This window comes from Hypanus sabinus, chromosome 4 (assembly GCF_030144855.1).
Source record: "Hypanus sabinus isolate sHypSab1 chromosome 4, sHypSab1.hap1, whole genome shotgun sequence".
NCBI lineage: Eukaryota > Metazoa > Chordata > Chondrichthyes > Myliobatiformes > Dasyatidae > Hypanus > Hypanus sabinus.
The window spans coordinates 120,736,409-120,757,504 of NC_082709.1; the positions used below are offsets into that span (position 1 = coordinate 120,736,409).

A 21,096-nucleotide genomic window follows, 5' to 3' on the forward strand; every position below is an offset into this window, starting at 1 on the left:
GCACCAGGGAATTCCTATCCTTCTCACAAAAATAATCTTGATAAGAAAAGGGGGGGGGGGGGTTGAAGGGTTACTGACCTGAGATATTACTCAATTTCTCTCTCCACAAATGCTCCTGACCCACTGAATATTTTCAGTAACGTTTCTCTATATTAAAAAAATGTAGAAAAATTCCTGAGTGCAGTAAGTCACAAATGTGCGCAAGTCTCTGCCTCAGTAGTAAACAATTATTGAACAAAGGTTGAAGCTGTACAACATACTTCAAACAAGCTCATGCTTTTGGTACAGGCTTGTAGTTTGAAGTATTTCCAGTGACTACAAAGTGAAGTAACTGCAAAGTATAACTTATTGAAACATGCTGCACAAAAAAGTTAATTACTAAAGAAAGACACCAAAATGAATCAATTAAAGAATTTTATATAGTGAATAAAAGCAGTGATCAAAAAGCATGGTGGCAGACTAAACACATAAGAGTGCCTAAACTTTCAGCATTGATTTAAAAAAAATCACAGCAAGATGATTCTTTTATTTCCAACTACTTTTCATTGTATAATTCAGCAGTACTACATCAGTCAAGGACAAATTTTAATGTGGTTAATGAGATAATTCAGCTAGTAAGACAAATGTTTATTGCAGGAAAGCTCAAGAATAAAGCAGTTTTATTTTTAGATTTTACTCTGCCCTTCACTAACTGAATCCATTGTTTTGCCAAATGAAGCCTCGTCCGGCCACACTGTAATAATTCGCTCTTTGTGCTTAATAAATGGCACACTGAGAATAATACAAATTGAAGATCCTCTGACTGTACCAGAGTCTTAAATATTAATTGCCTCAATGATCCCTACATGCAAATACTGATCTCTACTAATACTACAGTGGTCAGATACAACAGAGGATAAATGAACAACCAGGTTGCATTGAACACATTCAGCTGTACCAAAACAAGGTCTCAAAGCACATTTGGAACTATTATTCATGACTAAGGAAGGAAAATCCACAGGTAAAAGTGATAGAAAAATAAATATTTTTTAGTGGTTATGCATAAAAAACTAACCTGATTTTGTATATAATGGAGCATAGTGCAGCAAATAAATCTAAAGTCTAGAACTAAGCCATTAGCCAGTGGTTGTCCCAAGACTTAGAAGAATTCTGCCATGCAAAGTACGCATATGCAACTTAAATTTAGTGCAGGAATTAAAAAACCAAGACAATCTCATAGATAGCATTTATGTAATCTGATATGACACCATTACATTCCCCAAAATAATAGCATTTACAAGCATAATTTGCTTACAGGTTACATTTAACCCTGAGGGGGAAATAAATTAATGCAATGACACCTTGTGGAATGGTACTGAAGGCAAGTTAATTTATAAGGAATTGAAGATTTCAGGTCATGACAAATCAATTCAAAATACACTGCATTTTACAACATTTTCTATAATCTCGAAGTTTTTGTTGATTTATTGTGCATCAACACAAGCAAATGGTCCTGTCAGCACCACCGAGCAAGCTACTATCTTCTTCCCCAAACATGAATCAGTACCTTGTGATTAAGTGACTTTGCAACAATCCAATCTCACAATGTAGAAGACATTTTCGTACCAATTAAAGTACCCTGTTCAGCAGAACAATATGTTCATTCTTAAGACTGTTCAGTTACAGTTAAAATTAGGGAATGAAAATAGGCAGGTTTTTATTCAATACCTGTAAATACTTCATTGTTATTTTTTAATAAAGGAAAAAAGTCATTTACAGTGCAATACAGCATATTTGGGGTCAGAAGCACCAAAACACAAAACCTGTGGTTGTTAGAGAGATGAAAAAAATTAATTCTGAGCTTACAACCAACATCTCAATCTACCATATGGTTTGCATCCATAGTTTTCATTTTAGTTAGCACTACTGTACCAATCCCAAATTCTTGTTCTTTTTAATGTGTGTGTAACTTAACATTATTTGGTCAATCTTAAACTTAAAACCGTTTTGTCAAATGCCATCGTCAGAACTATGAATATGTCAGTTATCAGGGGATAACCCATAACATTGGCATTGTAATATGTGCACATATATCCACATATTTTCCCAACCACTGGAACATAGTTTCATTCAGCTGACGGACACCAGTTTCCTCAAAACAGTCCCAGATTTGCACTATCCCAACCAACATCAGTAAATCAATGGCACATAGTGGACAGCTCATTGCATCCAGCCCATCAGTCAGCAGCAGGAAGAGCTTGGCTTCTTTCCTCTGTTTAAATTCACCGTGTCTGTTTGCATGAAACTGTCAGCTCTATCCTCCGTAGCAAGAACTCGCCGAACAGCCTCTTCAAATGCCAATGCGACATTGGTGGCATCTTTTGCACTGGTTTCAAAGTAGGGATGATTGCCGTTGTCTTTGCACCAAGCCTGTGCCTCTTCTGCTGAAACCTGCCGCTCACTGACATCAATTTTATTACCTAGAACCACAAATGGAAAACTCTCTGGATCCTTCACATCTGCATAATAGATAAATTCCTTTTTCCAATTGCTCAAATTTTGGAAGCTTTGGTAATCATCCACACTAAAAGTAAGGAGGCAACAATCAGAGCCTCGATAGAATGGTGTCCGAAGGCTCCTAAACCTCTCTTGACCAGCAGTGTCCCATATCTGCATTGTCACATAATGTCCATCTACTTCCAAATCTTTGTTTAGAAACTCAACCCCTATTGTATGGAACAGGTGTATATCAAACTTATTGGTAACGTATCTATTCATGAGTGAACTTTTCCCCACTCCGCCATCTCCAAGCAGAATAACCTTCAACAATGTTGATTTTCCAGCCATGGCAACCTCAAACGTCTAATTGATGAAATCAAAACAACCTGTAAAAAATATAAAAAACAGGAATTCACTATTTAGTTCATGAAAATATACCATGTACAAAGACTAAGGATAATCAAAAGTGATCAAAATCCGTCAGAAGCCTACAGTGAAGTCAGAAGCAAAAGTAGGAAAAGAGGGTCCACAGGTGAGGTGGTTGAACAGAGGTAAAGCACTTATTTGGAGAGTGCATGATAAATATCAAATGTGATAATCATCTATGCAGTGAGATTAAAAATGGACAGGAAAACTATGCAAACACGAGGAAATCTGCAGATGCTGGAAATTCAAGCAACACACACAAAATACTGGTGGAACACAGCAGGCCAGGCAGCATTTATAGGGAGAAGCACTGTCGAAGGGTCTCGGCCCAAAATGTCGACAGTGCTTCTCCCTATAGATGCTGCCTGGCCTGCTGTGCTCCACCAGGGAAACTATGCAGTCAGTACAACACTGGCACAGGGGCAAGAAGCAAACAAATGTGAAATATGCTACCAATTCAATGAATTGATTTAAACGTTTGTGTTTTTGAGGGACATTTTAAAATACTAATTCATGGAAATAAATAATAATAAAGATTACCAAAAATCAAAACTGCTAAAAATGAATTTTAATTGGATAAGCTGTGGGCAGTTTGACTGCTCATGCTCAAGGATGCTTGTATTACACCTGTTCAATTAGTGTTAAAGTACAGGTTATAGCTGAGTGAAGAACACTATAGTTTCAGCATATCCAGAACCCACTATGGGTTTCCTCAATTTACCAAACTGCATTTACAAATTTCCGTTATAATGCAGCTGGGTTTCTTAGAGTATATGCTCTTGATTTATCAGGCTTTTTCCCCCAACGGAATCAAGGTAAAGCAAAAAGAATGGAAGAGAAGCAAGGAAAAGGGATAAGGGGCAGGGAGGGAATCAGGTGAGGGTTAAGGGGTGATAGTGTGAGCCACCAGAAGGATGAGGGTCAGTAAAATTTAAGATCCTTCCATTTAGCTGGCTTTACACCACAATGCTTGATCAGAAAGTGTCTTGTCATTCCAAACACTTGGCATTGCCAATACCACTTATTTTTTACTCAAACGCTTTCTCTAACATACAAATATCACAGTTAAGAAATACAAAATCTTTACCCAAAGTGGCAACTTCAAGATTACAATTTCATAAAAAATTGTTTGCTAAATTTATACAGATAACTTTGTGAACCCAAGTTTTGAGTCTGAAATCATCATGAATGTTACCCTACCGGCAGCTAGCTGGTAGCATAGTGTTTAGCATAACACTATTACAGTGCCAGCAATTTGGATTCAATTCCACCATTGTCCGTAAAGATTTCATCAGGATTCTACACGTATGTAATTAGGTGGTGCAAACTGATTAGGCCAGAAAGGCCTGATACTGTGCTGTAGCCCTTAAAAAAAATAGAAGCAGCTGGCATGGAAGCATAATGTTATTACAGTGCCAGCAACCTGGGTTCAATTCACTGCGTTTATATGTGCCTCGCTTGACTGCATGGGTTTTCTCTTGATGCACTTGTTTCCTCCCACATTCCAAAGATGTTAGGAAGTTGATTGGTAACATGGCGGTGTGGACTCGTTGGGCTGGAAGGACCTGTTACCATGCAGTTTCCCTAAAGCATTATCACAATCACTCAAAACTAGTTTAGTAGCTCCTCTTGCATTTCAAAGTGTACATTTTCAACCTTCAATTTGGAATAGAATTTCAAAAAAGTCAATTTTCCATACCTTTTCAAATTACTGCATCATTAGATTTCTGTGTAAAAACAAAATGGAAAAAAACTGCAATTAATCACTTTCCAAGATCTCCACATTATATGCAACATTTTTAGTGTACATCAGTATAGCGCTGACTACAATGCAGTTCCAGATACTTTGTGTGACATGCCAAGCCCTCTGTGATGTTATTCTTTTTAGCCGCATAGTCACAGTAGGACAGTGATATTCCCAGAAGACAATACAAAATCCCCTCTGATACGTGCAGTAGTGAGGAGAAAACCGGGCCTGGAAAGTAAGAAATCCACTGCTGGGACCCTATTCTACAAATTTTAGATGTGGGATACAGTGAATCAGTGGGGAGGAGGGAGATGGACTTTGTTCAATTTGTCTGTTTTGAAACACAGAAGTAGGTGTCAATGTCACTTATCCTGCAGTTGTGAAACTTGTCCCTACACACCTTTGTTATTTTAAGATTGTGCTTTAACTATACAAGGTGGTAGAAAAAAGAACCTAAATTTACTTTGCAACACAAATTGCTGGAGGAATTCAATAGGCCAGGCAGCATCAATGGAAAAGGGTAAACAGACAACGTTTCTGGCCAAGACCCTTCACCAGTCCTAGTGAAGGGTCCAATTACAGTTTCATTTCGGAATTACTTGCAATTCAATACATAATTATTAATCTAACATGTTTAATTTTAATCCAAGACCTTGAAAAATGATACATTTGAATGGACTGACTGAACTGACAAGTCACCAACTTCACATAGTGAAGTCAGCAGTTGTATGAATAAAACTATTCTGCAGAAGGTTAAGGGTCTTGGCCCGAAACGTCGACAGCACTTCTCCCTACAGATGCTGCCTGGCCTGCTATGTTCTACCAGCATTTTGTGTGTTGTTGTTTGAATTTCCAGCATCTGCAGATTTCCTCGTGTTTGCTGCAGAAGGTTAAGGTTTTTTTATTGCAGTGTGTAAAACCAGTCCCTAAAAAGGTAAGCACTAGTAAGTCTATGGAACAGTTGAGTGACTTGGGCATCTCCCATTTCTTTAGGGAAATGTCTACTGCTCCAAAAGAACCACGGTCAAGATTGAAACCTTGTTCTCCATTGTTTTTGTCAACTGCTGCTCTAAATGTTGTCATGGTACTGTTTTATGAGGTTTTATTCTAATGTTTGTCATTGTTAATTCAATTATTTCCTTCTCCTCCCTGTTACACATATCTTTGAATGCTAGCTGGGAAAACTACTGAAGGGAAAGAGCAAAATCTTTAATTATGTTGGATAGTCTGAGAATGTTCAATACTTTGATAAAAGACAAGTATAACAAGGAACAAATTGAAACTTACTAAAGATATAATGATTAGCATGGAGGAGAAAGTACAAACAACTTCAGACTAAACAAATAGTTAATAGATGCTATAGGGGAAACAGAACTGTTTTCCTATGATGGAAAAGTTCACCAAAACAACTAGATTGGAATCAATACAATGAATCAGAATCAGGTTTATTATCACCGGCATACAGTATTTCATTGCTTTACGGCTGAGATGTTGCAGCCCTGAAAAGCTGGTAGGAGCACTGAAGAAACAAAACAGCTGATTAAAAGCCAACAAGAGTAAGAAGATGGTAGTTAGAAGTGAAGCATACCAAAATATATTGCAAATTTAAAGTAGGATACGAAATGGAAAATATTCCAAAACAAAAAAAGTAGCAACAGTATGAAAATTCACTGTGATCGAAGCTCAGAGATCAAAAAGGGACTATATAGTTAGATGAATATTAAAAAGATTGAGAGATACTGGGATCCATTATGATAGAGGCACCCATGTGTACTAGTAGATGGGAACTTGGCCAATTTGGTGCTTAGAAAAGGGCAATAAAGCAAAGAGATGCTTCAATATGACATTAATTACTTACATCTACTTTCATAAGACTTCGATGTCTCTACAATAGTAGAAAATAGCCAACATAAATTTCAGAAGAAATGTAATTTCTGATCAAATGCTGAACCATTTTAGGAAACAAAAGAGTACATTGCGAGAAAGATAACTGTTTTTTTACAATTCTGAATAAATACCATGTAAATCTCAATTCGAGCTAATTATGGTAAACACTGAGAGTGATCAAGATTTGGCCAAGGAGCAGAAAACTAGTTCACATCAGTCTCCCTTGGAACAAGGAAAGGAGAAAATGGTGAGCAGAGAGCCCAGACCTCAGGTTTAATGATTTTGGCTTTTCAAAGAATGTGAAAACAAATCATGGAAGTAACATACTGATAACAAGCTGTTGGGAAAAAGTTTCAAGGGGAAAAAAACACACAAAACTGATTTTGGCAATTGAGTACTGAACAGATCAGAGGTAAGCATTTTAATCAAAACGACAGCACATGTAATTCTGAGAAAAGAAAGTCAAAATATTTACTCTTAAAATTGAGGTTTGAACAAGGAAATAGATACAGCACTAATTAAAAGGTAAAATGGATTATGAAATTGGTGATCAACTCCACAGGAGTCCCCAGTGCAGAAGAAGGGAAAATATTATAATAATACAACTTTTGTGATTGTAAGTGCTTCTAGATGATTGAATTAAAATTTCAAAATGAACTCCCGCATCTGTAATTATTTAGTGCTTGTTCAGAATATGCACAGGTAACTTCAAACTTTTCCATGCTAAAGTGCTGAGAATACACAAATCCAAAATGTCTGCCATCATGATTCCTTATGTGGAATTGCAGGGGTTGAAGGTAAGTGGAAACTAGGTTCTGCCCATTCAATCTACATATTAAATGTATTAAAAATATTGTCATTCTATAGCTTACATAGTTAATTGAATTGACTTTATTTCTTACATCCTTCACATACACGGGAAGTAAAAATCTTTACATTATGTCTCCATCTAAATGTGCAATTTATAGTAATTTGTAATAAATAGTAATAAATAATAAACAGGACAGTCAATATAGCACAGAAATATAATTGTAAGAGTGAATTAGTCAGTCTGATGGTCTGGTGGAAGAAGCAGTCCCCGGAGCCTGTTGGTCCTGGCTTTTATGCTGCTGTAGTTTCCTGGATGGTAGCAGCTGGTAAGTTTTGTGGTTGGGGTGACTCAGGTCCCCAGTGATCCTTCAGGCCCTTATTACATATCTGTCTTTGTAAATGCTCTGAATAGAGGGAAGTTCAGATCTACAGATGCGCTGAGCTGTCCGCACCACTCTCTGCAGATTTCTCCGATTGAGGGAAGTACAGTTCCCATACCAGGCAGTGATGCAGCCAGTCAAGATGCTCTCAACTATGCCCCTGTAGAAAGTCCCTAGGATTTGGGGACTCATACCAAACTTTTTCAACCGTCTGAGGTGAAAGAGGCACTGTATGCTTTTTATTAAAAACCACACAGCTGGTATGTATAAACCACGAGATCCTCGGTGACGTTCACACCAAGGAACTTAAAGTTGTTCACCCTCTCAACCCCAGATCCATTGATGTGAATAGAGGTCAGCCTGTCTCCATTCCTCCTGTAGTCAACAACCAGCTCCTTTGTTCTTGCTGCATTGAAGGAGAGGTTTTTTGACACCACTGTCAGGGTGATGACTTCTCCTCTGTAGACTGTGTCGTTATTATTTGAGACAAGGCCAATCAATGTAGTATCATCAGTAAACTTAATTAGCAGATTGGAGCTGTGGTTGGCAAAAGAAATCGTGGGTAAACAGAAAGTAAAGGAAGGGGCTTAAGCCATAGCTCTGAGGAACATCTGTGTTGAGGGTCAGAGGGACAGAGGTGAGGGATAACCTGCCGGCAATCTGACAGGAAGTCCAGGATCCGGCTGCAAAAGGGTGAAAACTTCAGTTTTCTGGTGGAAATATCAATTTTCAGTTTTAAAAAAATTCTTATTGCAGATAGCTGTACAATCATATAGAAATTGTCAGTACTAAAATATCAATACGAGGTACTACCATAGTGAAACATTCATTCAAACATTCAATGAAATTCTTAAACTGCAGTGTTCACGTTGGTAGAATCAATTAAATCCAGTTTCCAGTAAATCAACGTACTTTATTAATAAAGTAAGGAAGAGGTCAGTGTTATGTGTCAACACAAAAGACGGGAGAGTGAAATAGTGTGGCAGATAACTGTAGTAATGGTTCTGACTTTTCAAAGATTTGAGGATTGAGTTCAGTTGCACATTGACAATTTGACAACTTTCAAAATGTATAGGACGAAAAGTATCCTGCATTTAATTCCAAGACAGATCTATTATTGCGCGCATTGAAACATCCAGGGAAATATGTTGTTTAGAGTAAACAATTTTCTTGCTGAATGTGGAAATGGACTGTGTGCTCCTATTAAAAGGCATAAAACATTTCAAATGCACTTATGTCATATTCATTTTTGAAATTAAACCCAACTGAATTACTTAATTTTAGCCAGAATGCATCAGCCAGACACTGAAGCTCTAACTGTAGGGCTAGATCCAGCTCAATCTGAATCAAGTTTGCAGATGACACAACAGTAGCGGTCTCATCAATGATGATGATGAAAGCATTCAGAAAAGGAGTAGGGCAGCTTGCAGAATGGAGTGAGCACAAAAACTTGAGTCTCAGTGTGAACAAGAACAAAGAGATGATTGCAGACTTCAGCAAAATGCAGCCTGGCTACTCCTCACTGCACATAAACAGCTCCTCTTATATAGAGTTAGCAGCACCAGGTTTCTGGGAGTGCACATAACATGGTTCTTTTTTAGTCAGGAAGCCACATCTTTCTTGAGGAGATTGAGGTGAAAGAGGGACCCCCCCCCCCATCCCCCGTTCTAATCAATTTTTAGATAAGTACCATCGAGCGTGTTATGACCAGTTGCATTACTATCTGGTACAGAAATTGTATGGCCTCTGACCACAAGACCCTACAAAGAATCACAAGGACTGCTGAGAGGATCAGTGAGGTCTCTCAACGAACCATCTGAGATATTTATCAGGAGCGCTGTGTACGCTGTGCTTTTAGCATTGTCAAGGATCCTTCCCAACCATTGAACAATCTCTTCCCTCCGACCCTCCCCCCCTCCACCACTATCTGGCAGGAGGTACCGCGGCATTAGGAAAAGGACTGTAAGGATGAGAAACAACTTTTCTCCCCCCAGGCTCTCTGTCATCATCCAGGTCTCATCACGTACCAAGTGCAACTTGTAGCTTGCATCCTAAACGCACCTTATGCTAAATAACAATCTGCTGGAATCTATTTTATTTAATTTGTTTCTGGCAATGTTACTTTGTGTTATGTGCAAGTTATATGTACTGTGTTGTGCACCTTGATCCAGAGGAACATTGTTTCATTTGGCAGTACACATATATACAGATGAACGACAAACTTGAACTTCTTTTCAAAGTGCTAAATTACCTCATCCTCTGCAACTTTACTTCAGATCCAAGATTACTGTGAAGCTTGATCTTATGGATTCTGTTATTTTGTGGTGAACAGAAATATGGAACAAGTGCAGCTGAAGGTGCAACGAAAGCATTTCAAAACATCTTCAACTGCCAACAATCCACAAATGATTCCACTTCCCTCCAAAAAGAAAACTGATTTTCCTATTGAATCTGAACAAAAGGTATTAAGTGATTATTTTAAAGCATAGACTTGAAGGCAAGATAGCAAAAATGAAAGAAATCTACTATCTAAAATGCAATCTTTCCTATCTTCACAGTCAAATTCCCACAAAGGAACCGTGAAGGGAAACGTTGTACATTTTAATAAATGTACAGACAATTCAGTCAGCACACAGCTTGTCTTGCAGCAACTGGGAAACATCTGAATTTGTATTGCAGATAGTGTTCTCAGACAAGATATTTACAGATGGATGCCATTTAACAATCTTAACTCCTTCATCCGTCCAGAACATGGAACAGTACAATACAGGAACAGGCCTTTTGTCTGATGATGCCTGTGTCAACCGCAATGTTAATTTAAACTACACATGGTCGATATCCCTCAATTCCCTGCCTTGTCAGGTGCATGTCTAAATGCCTTTTAAACATTCTTTCATATGTACTTTCACCATTTCTCCGTCACTCACCACTGTACAAAAAATACCTTGTAAATTTTTAAACTTTACTCTTCAAAGTTGTAAAGACTAATATTTGACATTTCCACCATGAAAAAGACCATCTACACCTCTTATAATTTTGTATACTTTTATCAGGTCACCACTCAGCCTTGAAAACTCTGGAGAACCTCTCCTTATTGCCAGTTCTTTTCAAACTAGGCAACGATCTTCTACACTCTTTCCAAAGCCTCCATTGTAATGCAGTGACCAAAACAGCACACGATCCAAATGTTGCTAAACCACATTTTTGTACAGCTGCAACATGACTTTTGAACTTTTATTTTCAATACCCTGATCAGTGAAGGCAGGTGTGCCATTCCCCTTTACCACCTTAACTGCTTGTTTACAAGGAGCCATGGATTTGCACCCAAGACCCCTTCATAAGTCAATGTTGTATTTTTTTCATAAGCCATTTGTTGTATTTTTTTACACTTGGCCTCCTAAAGTGCAACACCTCACACTTGTTAGGATACTTCAAACTACCATTTCTCTGCCCATATTTCCAACCAGTCAATATCCTACTGTATCCTCTGACTACTTGCCTCACTGTACATACCATTACCAATTCTTGCATTGTCTGCAAACTTGCTAATCATTGAGGCCCATTGACATTTTTAGCCAAGACATTTATATATGAACAGACACCCCGGCACTGATTTTTGTGAACACCTCTGATCACAGGCCCCTACTACACTGTGTCTTCCATAACAACGCCAATTTTGAAAACAATCTACTATGTCACCATGTCTACTGGATCAATCATGAAGGACAGTATGAAAAGCTTTATTAAAGTCTATGTGTATACATCATACCAAAAACAGGTTCATAAGAAGCTTTCCACTGCAAAATTATATTTTAATTTCTTTTGAGCTTTCCCCTCTTCCATAATCTCTACCCCTTCATCATGATCTCAATTTTAACATTTAATATTCTGAGTTTATCTTGCCCATGCATTTCATCACTGCTCATATACAGGAGAAAAGATCAACATTTTACAAAATTTGTTGTTGAAATGCACAGCCCCAGGCTCATAAGTGCATTGCCTCCAGTACTTTAGCTTTTACCTTGTAAACAAGTGAGAGAAAAATTCAGATAAATAGAAGTCAAACATAAAGCCCTGGAGCACATGGCCCTGCCATGCAGTTGTTTTAATCTACTCATTCCAGTATTGGCTCGAATGCATTAAACATCAAGAACTTTAATCTGTTTCCTTCAACATCCATCTTTACGTCAACAACTCTGAGTGCACTGAGACTTTGCTTCACCATTCTTACAATGGACAAAATCTTGGCACTGCATGCCATTAATTTAGCCACATACTCTTGTCTAATGTTGGCTTCTGGGTGATTTCTCCCCAAACTACTGAAGAGAGATTTTAGGGAGCTCGGTAGAAAGGTAGTAATCACTAGGTTGTTGCTTGTGCCACGTGCCAGTACGGTAAGAATAGGCACATTTTGTTAGAATTCATTTAAGAAATAACAAGCAGAATAGACAAAGAATTGGTTGATGTTGTGTACTTGAATTTTCAGAAGGCCATTGACAAGGTGCCACATGAGGCTGCTTAACAAACTACGAGCCCATGGTATTACAGGAAAGATTCTAGAATGGAAAAAAGCTGTGGCTGTTTGGCAGGAGGCAAAGAGTGCGAATAAAGGGAACCTCTTCTAGTAGGCTGCTGGTGACTCGTGGTGCTCCACAGGGTACTGTGTTGGGCCAGATTCTTTTTATGTTATATTTGGATGATGGAATTGATGGCTTTGTTGTGAAGTTTGCAAATGATATGAAGATAAACAGAAGGGCAGGTAGCTTTGAGGAAGTAGAGAGGCTAGAAAAGGACTTAAGACAGATTAGGAAAATGGGCAAAGTACTGGCAAATGGAATACAATGTCAGGAAGTCTAAATGGAGGGAAAATACAAAAAAAAACAGAGGCTCATAAGTTCTTGGGAGTCCTTGTTTGCGCAGGATTGCCTAAAGGTTAATTTGCAGGTTGAGTCAGTAGTGAGGAATAGAAATGTGATGCTGGCATTCATTTCAAAAGGACTAGAATATAAAAGCAAGGATGTAATATTGATAATTTATAAAGCACTGGTGAGGCCTCACTTGGAGTATTGTGAGCAGTTTTGGGCTCCTCATCTTAGAAAGGATGTGCTATAAATAGAGTTCAAAGGAGGCTCATGAAAATTATTCCAGGATTGAATGGCTTGTCATATGAAGAGTGTTTGGTGGCTCTGGGCCTGTTATTCACTCGAATTTAGAAGAATGAAGGCTGACCCCATTGTCAAGGCCTTTTACCATTCGATAGGTTTCAGAGTGGACATGGAAAGGATGATTCCTATGGTGGAAGTCTCTAAGACTAGAGGACACAGCTTCAGAATAGAGGGGCATCCTTTTAGAATGGAGATGAGGAATTTCTTTAGCCAGAGAGTGGTGAATCTGTGGAGGCCAAATCTTTATGTATATTTAAAGCAGTGGTTGATAGGTTCTTGATTGGTTGGGGCACGAAGGGATACGGGAAGGAGATTGGGGCTGAGGGGAAAATTGAATCAGCCACGATGAAATGGCAGAGCAGACTTAATGGGCCAAAAGGCCTAAATCTGCTCTATATCTTAAGGTGTTAATTTTAGACAGATTTATTTTGCATTCATTGGAAACCAAATGGAAACCAATTATGCAAACAGCAAGTCCTGAGCACCCATACCATTTATTTCAAACCTAGTCTTGAATGAGTACTAATTTTCTGCTACTAAACCAGATTCTTGTTCATTCCCAGGATTCACTCTAAATACACTTAAATTGCATTTCAACCAAACCTTTCATGCAGACTGTAGTCAAATACCTTTTGCAACTTTTGATAATTTACACAATAGTCTTGGTATATTCTTAGTCTACATCAACTGCTTAGTCAGGTTTGCATTACTCTATGACTTTCTTATGATACAGACTCTCAAGTCTGTCCTTCATAGCTGATGTTGTTCCCTTATTCAAGTAAGGGAGTAGAGATAGCCCTGAAAATTTTCGACCAGTGAGTCTTACTTCAGCGGCTGCTAAATTGATGGAAAAGATCCTGAGAGGCAGGATTTATGAACATTTGGAGAGACATAATATAATTAAGAATAGTCAGCATGGCTTTGTCAAAGGCAGGTCATGCCTTACGAGATTAATTGAATTTTTTGAGGATGTAATTTTACACATTGATAAAGGTAAAGCAGTAGATGTAGTGTGTATGGATTTCAGCAAGACATTTGATAAGGTACCCCATGCAAGGCTTATTGAAAAATGAGGCAGGGGATCCAAGGGGACTTTACTTTGTGAATCCAGAAATAGCTTGCCTGCAGAGGGCAAAGAGCAGTTGTAGATGGGTCATATTTTGCATGGAAGTCGGTGACCAGTGGTGTGCCTCTGGGATCTGTTCTGGGACACCTTCTCTTTGTGATTTTAATAAATGACCTGGATGAGGAAGTGGAGGGATGGGTTAGTAAATTTGCTGATGACACAAGGGTTGGAGGTGTTGTGGATAGTGTGGAGGGCTGCCTGAGGTTACAGCAGGACATCGAGAGGATGCAAAACTTGGCTGAGAAGTGGCAAATGGAGTTCAACCCAGATAAGCATGAGGTGGTTCATTTCGGTAGGTCAAACATGATGGCAGAATATAGTACTAATGGTAAGACTCTTGGCAGTGTGGATGATCAGAGATATCTTGGGTCAGAGTCCATCAGACATTCAAAGCTGCTGCGTAGGTCGACTCTGTATTTAAGAAGGCATATGGTGCATTGGCCTTCATCAACCATGGGATTGAGTTTGAGAACCAAGAGGTAATGTTGCTCTATATAGAACCCTGGTCAGATCCCACTTGGAGTACTGTGCTCAGTTCTGGTTGCCTCAGTTCAGGATGTAGAAACCATAGTAAGGGTGCAGAGGAGATTTACAAGGATGCTGCCTGGATTAGGGAGCATGCCTTACAAGAATAGGTTGAGCGAACTTGGCCTTTTCTCCTTGGAGCGATGGAGAATGAGAGGTAACTTGATAGAGGTGTACAAGATAATGAGAGGAATTTATCGTGTGGATAGTCAGAGGCTTTTTCCCCAGGGCTGAAATGGTTATCACGAGAGGGCACAGTTTTAAGGTGCCTGGAAGCAGGTACAGAGGAGATGTCGGGGTAAGTTTGTTTGTGTTGGTTTTTTTTTGTTTGTTTGTTTTTTGTTGTTTTTTTTAAACGCAGAGTGGTGAGTGATGGAATGGACTGCCAGTGACAGTGGTGGAGGTGGATACGATAGGGTCTTTTAAGAGACTCCTGGATAGGACATGGAGCTTAGAAAATACAGGGCTTTGGATAACCATAGGTAATTTCTAAAGTACATGTTTGGCACAGCATTGTGGGCAGAAGGGGCTGTATTGTGCTGTAGTTTTTCTGTGTTTCTATAGCTGATGTTAATTATTAAAATAATCACATTTTTCTGAGACTTTGAATCTAAGCACCAAATTTTCCTGTTCAATTAATATAACACCCTTTGTCTTCCTCTTAACAGATCCTACAACTTCTCAAACTCTTCCCTATACATTTCAGCAATCAAATACAATTCCTGTTTGTTTTAATCCCATTATCAATCTTGCTTTATCTTTAGCAGGATACATTAGTTTTTCCTCATCAATAATTTGAAGTGATCAGAATATTTTCTTATAATTGCCTTACTTTACAAAATTTTCATTTTCCCTTTAGTTTTAACTATATCTGGATGCCCTTTTAGACTTTCTTTTAAGAACCATCTCAGTCCACAGGTCTTGTCACTCTTTAGATCTCCGTATTTGCATGTATTAATTTCAACATATTTATTTCAGTAAAACTCTCTTATAGGAGAGTTATCATGTTTTCTCCTTGTACACTCAGTAGCCGCTTTTAGGTACAGGAATGGTACCCAGTGTTGTCTACTGTAGCCTTTGACTTCAAGGTTCAACATGCTGCTCATTCCAAGCTGCTCTTCTGTACACCACTGTTACAATGTGTAGTTATTTGAGCTACTGTCACCTTCCTGTCACAGTTTGAACCAGTCTGGCCATTTTCCTATAACCCCTCATTAACAAGGCATTCTGCCACACACTGGATTTTTTTTTGCATGGTCCTCTGTGAACTCTAGAGTATGTTGCGTTGAAAATCCCAGAAGATCAGCAGTTTCTGAGATACTCAAACTACCCCATCTGGCACCATCAATCATTCCATGGACCAAATCATTTAGATCACATCCCCTCCCCACCCACTTCTGCTTGCTCTGATCAACAGAATCATTTGACCATGTCTGCATACTTTTATGCACTGAGTTGCTGCCACATGATTAGCAAATCAGACATTTTCATTAACAAGCAGGTGTACAGATGTACCATTTAAAGTTGCCACTTTGAGTGTATGCCTTTTGTACTTAACTCACATTTATTTAGGCTAAGAATGTTCATTTGATCTTGGTTATAAGTGCTCTGCATTGTACCTTGAATTTTCCTATGTCCCACTTTAAAATGCTAGATACGCCCAAGCAACCTAATATGCTTGAATACAAAACAAATGATGCAACATTCATATTCTCAGCCAAAGAGTGGGAAAATGAGAAACAATCCACCTGACAAGGAATAAGCTTGACTTATAATCACATGAAACAGAGCTACATAATAGTGCGTCTTTAGAACACAAAGGCAAGAAACAGAGAGCCTTCGAGCACGAGGTATTATCATACAGGAAGAGGAATTAAATCAACCAAACCATTCCAACTGCATTTCATGCAATTATCCATGATCACGTTACCAGGAGTGAATGTCGCAATCACAAAATAAAAACTATGCACACAAATCTTTTGACTGCAAGCATCTTTAAATTCATCTTACTGTCAATGTCTACCTTAAGTTTAAAATTCCCATTCTGGCATTTTGTGACAACTGGTCTTTTGATCACATTACTGTTGCACTGTCTCAATTTTAACACTTTCTGCTTTGATTCTTCAGATCAATTGCTTAATTACATCTACTATTTTTGTCTCCGTCACAAGTGTTACCTTGATTTTAAATAAAAATGTGATCTACTGAGTTAATGGATCAATTTAATGTTATTTAAAAATACTATTTAAAAGAAACTTTCATTACTTCCTTTCCTTGACCCCTCAATTTATAGCACAAAACTACTTAAATGAATCCTTTCAAATTAATTAAAAATACCATACTATAATTGAGGTTTAAGGACAGAATGCATGATACTAAAATGAAAACAATTTTTTTTAAACAGCAAACACGAGGAAATCTGCAGATGCTGGAAATTCAAACAACACACACAAAATGCTGGTGGAACACAGCAGGCCAGAAAGCATCTATAGGGAGAAGCACTGTCGACTTTTTGGGCCGAGACCCTTCTTCAGGACTGAGAGATACTAACAGATTTGAAAGTAGTGGGGGGAGGGCGAAATGTGAAATGATAGATAGGAGAATTTTTTTAACACCTGGTCTCAGCTAATCCTCATTTCCAATACATTATTTTAACCAAGGTTAAGAAATTTACCCGAACAGAAAGCAAAAAGGAAATGTTTAAATTTGATTCCTTTCCATCCAAAGGGATTTAGTTCAATTTTCCATATAATTTTAACAGGAAGGAATGCTCTAAAATCAGGTCTAAGAATTCAGCTTAAAATTACCAATATGCACTGAAAAATACTTATTTCTAACTGATAATATCATCCAAAAAAGAGGCAAGTAAAATTAGTCAGATCAGCTTGGTGTATTTGCAGTTATTTTAAGGTTTAAGTCAGGACTGATCAGTTGCCTCATAGCAGTTCTTAAAAAAAACTGCAGAAATTACAACATCAATGAGAGCTTTAATGTTAGAGAAAGGAAGAGTTAAGTAGATAGAGAAAAGACTCAAGTTTTTTTAGAGAAATTAATAGAGAAGGAAAGTGAGAAAAACGAAGTCAGGAAAAGAAAGCTATAGTTAATTCTGAAATCAGTCATATCGTAGGGCTGCTTTATACAGTCCAAGGCCGATATTTGAGAAAGCTAGTCAAGCCTGTGAGTGGCAGGAAAACGTGGCAGAAGACAAGTGTCTTAAGGAATGGTGGGTGCAATGAACATTTGGAAGTGTCAAAAGTTTTTTTTACTATAACTGGCCACCAAAACTAAGCTAGGAAGGCTGGATGAACTAGTGACCTCAGTATCTCAACTTCACAACTTCCTGCCTTCCTAAACACATTTTAATGCTGAATTCCTCCACAAATTTACCAAATTGTCTGTTAAACCAACATGAAATTCATTTCGCCTCTCGAGCCTGAGTTGTGACTTTTGCCAATACACACCAAGAAGCTGGAGGAACTCAACAGGTACTACCGGTAATCTTGATGGGTCTCAGCCCAAAACTTCAGCTGAGTATTTCTTTCCATAGATGCCGTTAGACCTGTTGAGCTCCTCCAGCTTTTTGTATGTTGCTCAACATTTCCAGCATCTGCAGAATTTTCTACCTCCATTTTGACTCTTGCTCCCCACACTATTTTACCTGCACCCAACAATCTTTGACAGAACCTGCACTCTCAAGACAAGTAATACAATTTTTCTCCAAATACGTGTGATTCCTATTAACTTGTAGGCAACTTAATAATCTCCTTTTTAAAAATCAGCCTAATTTTGTTGTTAATTTGTATATTTTTAAAAAGTTAAAGTGTCATAAGATATTTTAACCACTTAATGTGCTATTTCACTGTGATCATTCTGGTTTCATCAGCAATCTAGAGACAATGATTTGAAGTATCAAGGCCACAATTCATTCCAGTGATATCCTGTCTACAACTTGAAATTTGATTCATGGCGGTAAGCATCTCATCAGCTTAATGGTTCAAACTACCAATTCTGCAGAATATCCTCACCAGTACACATCACACACTGCTCCCCCTTTGCTATTGATAGCCTCTTAAGCACTTCCCAACCCTTTAACATCTTTGTCTGTCACTCCACCAGCCTACCACTCAACAAGCTTCACAAAGTTTCTCACATATCACCTTGGGATTGCATTAAGCCCACAGCTCTGTGCTGACTTTTTCTTCTTTCCACCCCAAATTCCAAACTATACCTTATCTTCAATCACGGATAAGTCCCTCCTTCCAAAGAATGGTTGAAGTCTAGGTTCCTTTTGACAACTACTTCAACCTACAGATTTTAACTTTTTTGAAGAATGGAGTCAGATCTGACTTCTCCCACAGACACTATCCAAATTATTTCGAACCCCCGCAGCATTTTGCAGCGTCATCTGCTTTTTTACCTCACTTTTAGCGCTTGTTGCACCACTACCGCCGATGTCACTAATCGCTGGGGAGTGGGGTGAGAGGTTCAGCGTTACTTAACAGCTACAAAGCTGAATGCAACAAGACAGCGAAAACCAAGAGCGCCGGCACATAGGCTCGGGTGGGTAGCGGAGGTGGGGAAGGAGGGGGACATCACTGCAGAGCCGGAGTGTCAGTGCACAAGGTTTAGGGAGTGGTGGCAGGCTGCTGACATGGGAATCACTGGGTATACCGTGCGCCGGAGATCAACAGCCGCTCCTTCTGCTAGCCGGCCAGCTTTGCACGGGCCAAGACTTGTCCCCCCTGCCCCCGCTGCCAGAGAGCAGGCCTTCGGCCTCTCGCCGCACTTACCGCCGGACCGCCCCTCCGCTCCAGGCACCCACTCACCCAGCGACGCATCCAGCCAGTGCGCCGGCCCAGGCACCGGAAGTGACGTGACTGCGGCGAAGCGGGTAGGGCGTCCCACCATCAGATGCCTTTCAGCTGATGGTCACGCGCTGAAGGGGATCCGGCGAGTCACGTGGAAAGCGCCGGACTGCCATGTGCGGGGGGGGGGGGGGGGGCAGCGCTAAAATACTGCAGATGCTGGAAGCCGTGGGTAAAATCTGAGAACGCCGAATTCTCCTGACGGTTCAGGAAGCCCTTGTGGACCAGTGTTCCAGATTGGGTACAGCAGAAACGGCCTGCTAGCCCCCTCTGGGTGCAATGCACACAAAATGCCGGAGGGAAATAAACAGTCAACATTTCTGGCCAAGACCTTTCGTCAGAACTGATTAACAGATTTCCAACATCTACAGTATCTTTTGTGTCTTTGGGACAGGTGGTGATCTGGACATTGATATACTAAAAGGGTACACTAATGGTATAAAAGCAGGTCACCTCTTCCACCGGACGATGCTGAGGATGTTCTACGAGTCTGTGGTGGCCAGTGCTATCATGTTTGCTGTTTGCTGGGGCAGCAGGCTGAGGGGAGCAGACACCAACAGAATCAACAAACTCATTCGTAAGGCCAGTGATATTGTGGGGGTGGAACTGGACTCTCTGACGGTGGTGTCTGAAAAGAGGATGCTGTCCGAGTTGCATGCCATCTTGGATAATGTCTCCCATCCACTCCATAATGTACTGGTTAGGCAAAGGAGTACGTTCAACCAGAGACTTATTCCACTGAGATGTAACGCTGAGCATCATAGGAAGTCATTCCTGCCTGTGGCCATCAAACTTTACAACTCCTCCCTCAGAGTGTCAGACACCCTGAGCCAATAGGCTGGTCCTGGACTAATTTCCACTTGACATTATTTATTTATTATTTAATTATTTATGGTTTTATATTTCTACACTATTCTTGGTTAGCGCGACTTTAACAAAACCCAATTTCCCTTGGGATCAATAAAGTATGTCTGTTTGTCCAACTTGACTGGAAGTGACAACTCTAGTCTCTATTAGCCAGTTTTGCATTTCCCATGCCTCTTGGTTTAGTCCAGATACCTTTTGTAGTTTGTGTCTAGTGTATGAAAGGTAGTTGTCCACCCGGGCTTCCTGCAGCTTTTCAATCCCGGAGACATTTACCAAGCTCTGACAGAAAAATTGTATTTAGAAGCAAAACATTAGCCCTTCACTGATGGGCTCAGCAAGTCCATTGGCAGAGTGGAAGGTCACATGTACCAATATCTGAGTACTAGTTTGTGTCAGACCAAGGTTGTCCATGACTAACTGTTGACAGCTGGAGGTTCTCTACAACATAGAATGAGGTCATTTGACCAATCAAATAAGAACTAGCTCAGTGTAAAAACAAGTCTTCTTCAGCTGTTTTAGTCCAACATCCGTTTTTACTTTCAGCTACATCTCCATCTTCTTTCTGAGTATTAGAACTGCCCTTGATGGCACTCTTGATCCTAACCATTCACTAGGCAAATGAAATTTCTGAATGTCACTTCTTGATTTCTGTCAATCAATTTCATTTCTATATAGGTGGAGGAACAACACCTTATAGTCCACCTGGGTGTACTCCAACCTGATGGCATGAATATCAATTTCTCCTTTCAGTTAAAAGAAAATTCCCCCCTTTCCTCTTCCTCTAATTCCCTACTCTCACTTTTTACCTCTTCTTATCTGA

General features: G+C 39.4%; 1 protein-coding gene across 7 annotated transcripts in view; it reads right to left on the reverse strand.

The window, feature by feature from the left end:
• Window positions 1–397: 397 nt before the first annotated feature.
• The window catches only part of rab9a (RAB9A, member RAS oncogene family), a 29,587-nt gene continuing 8,888 nt past the window's right edge, over window positions 398–21,096 (reverse strand). The window contains exons 1-4 of one of the 7 annotated variants that reach the window (XM_059968045.1): window positions 19,371–19,422; window positions 9,980–10,179; window positions 4,604–4,631; window positions 398–2,864 (exon numbers count right to left, since the gene is read on the reverse strand). In XM_059968045.1, coding sequence (XP_059824028.1) covers window positions 2,221–2,826 — 606 coding nt within the window. In that variant the 5' untranslated portion in view covers window positions 2,827–2,864; window positions 4,604–4,631; window positions 9,980–10,179; window positions 19,371–19,422 and the 3' untranslated portion in view covers window positions 398–2,220. The other 6 variants (XM_059968044.1, XM_059968047.1, XM_059968043.1 and 3 more) reach the window with 6 other exon arrangements.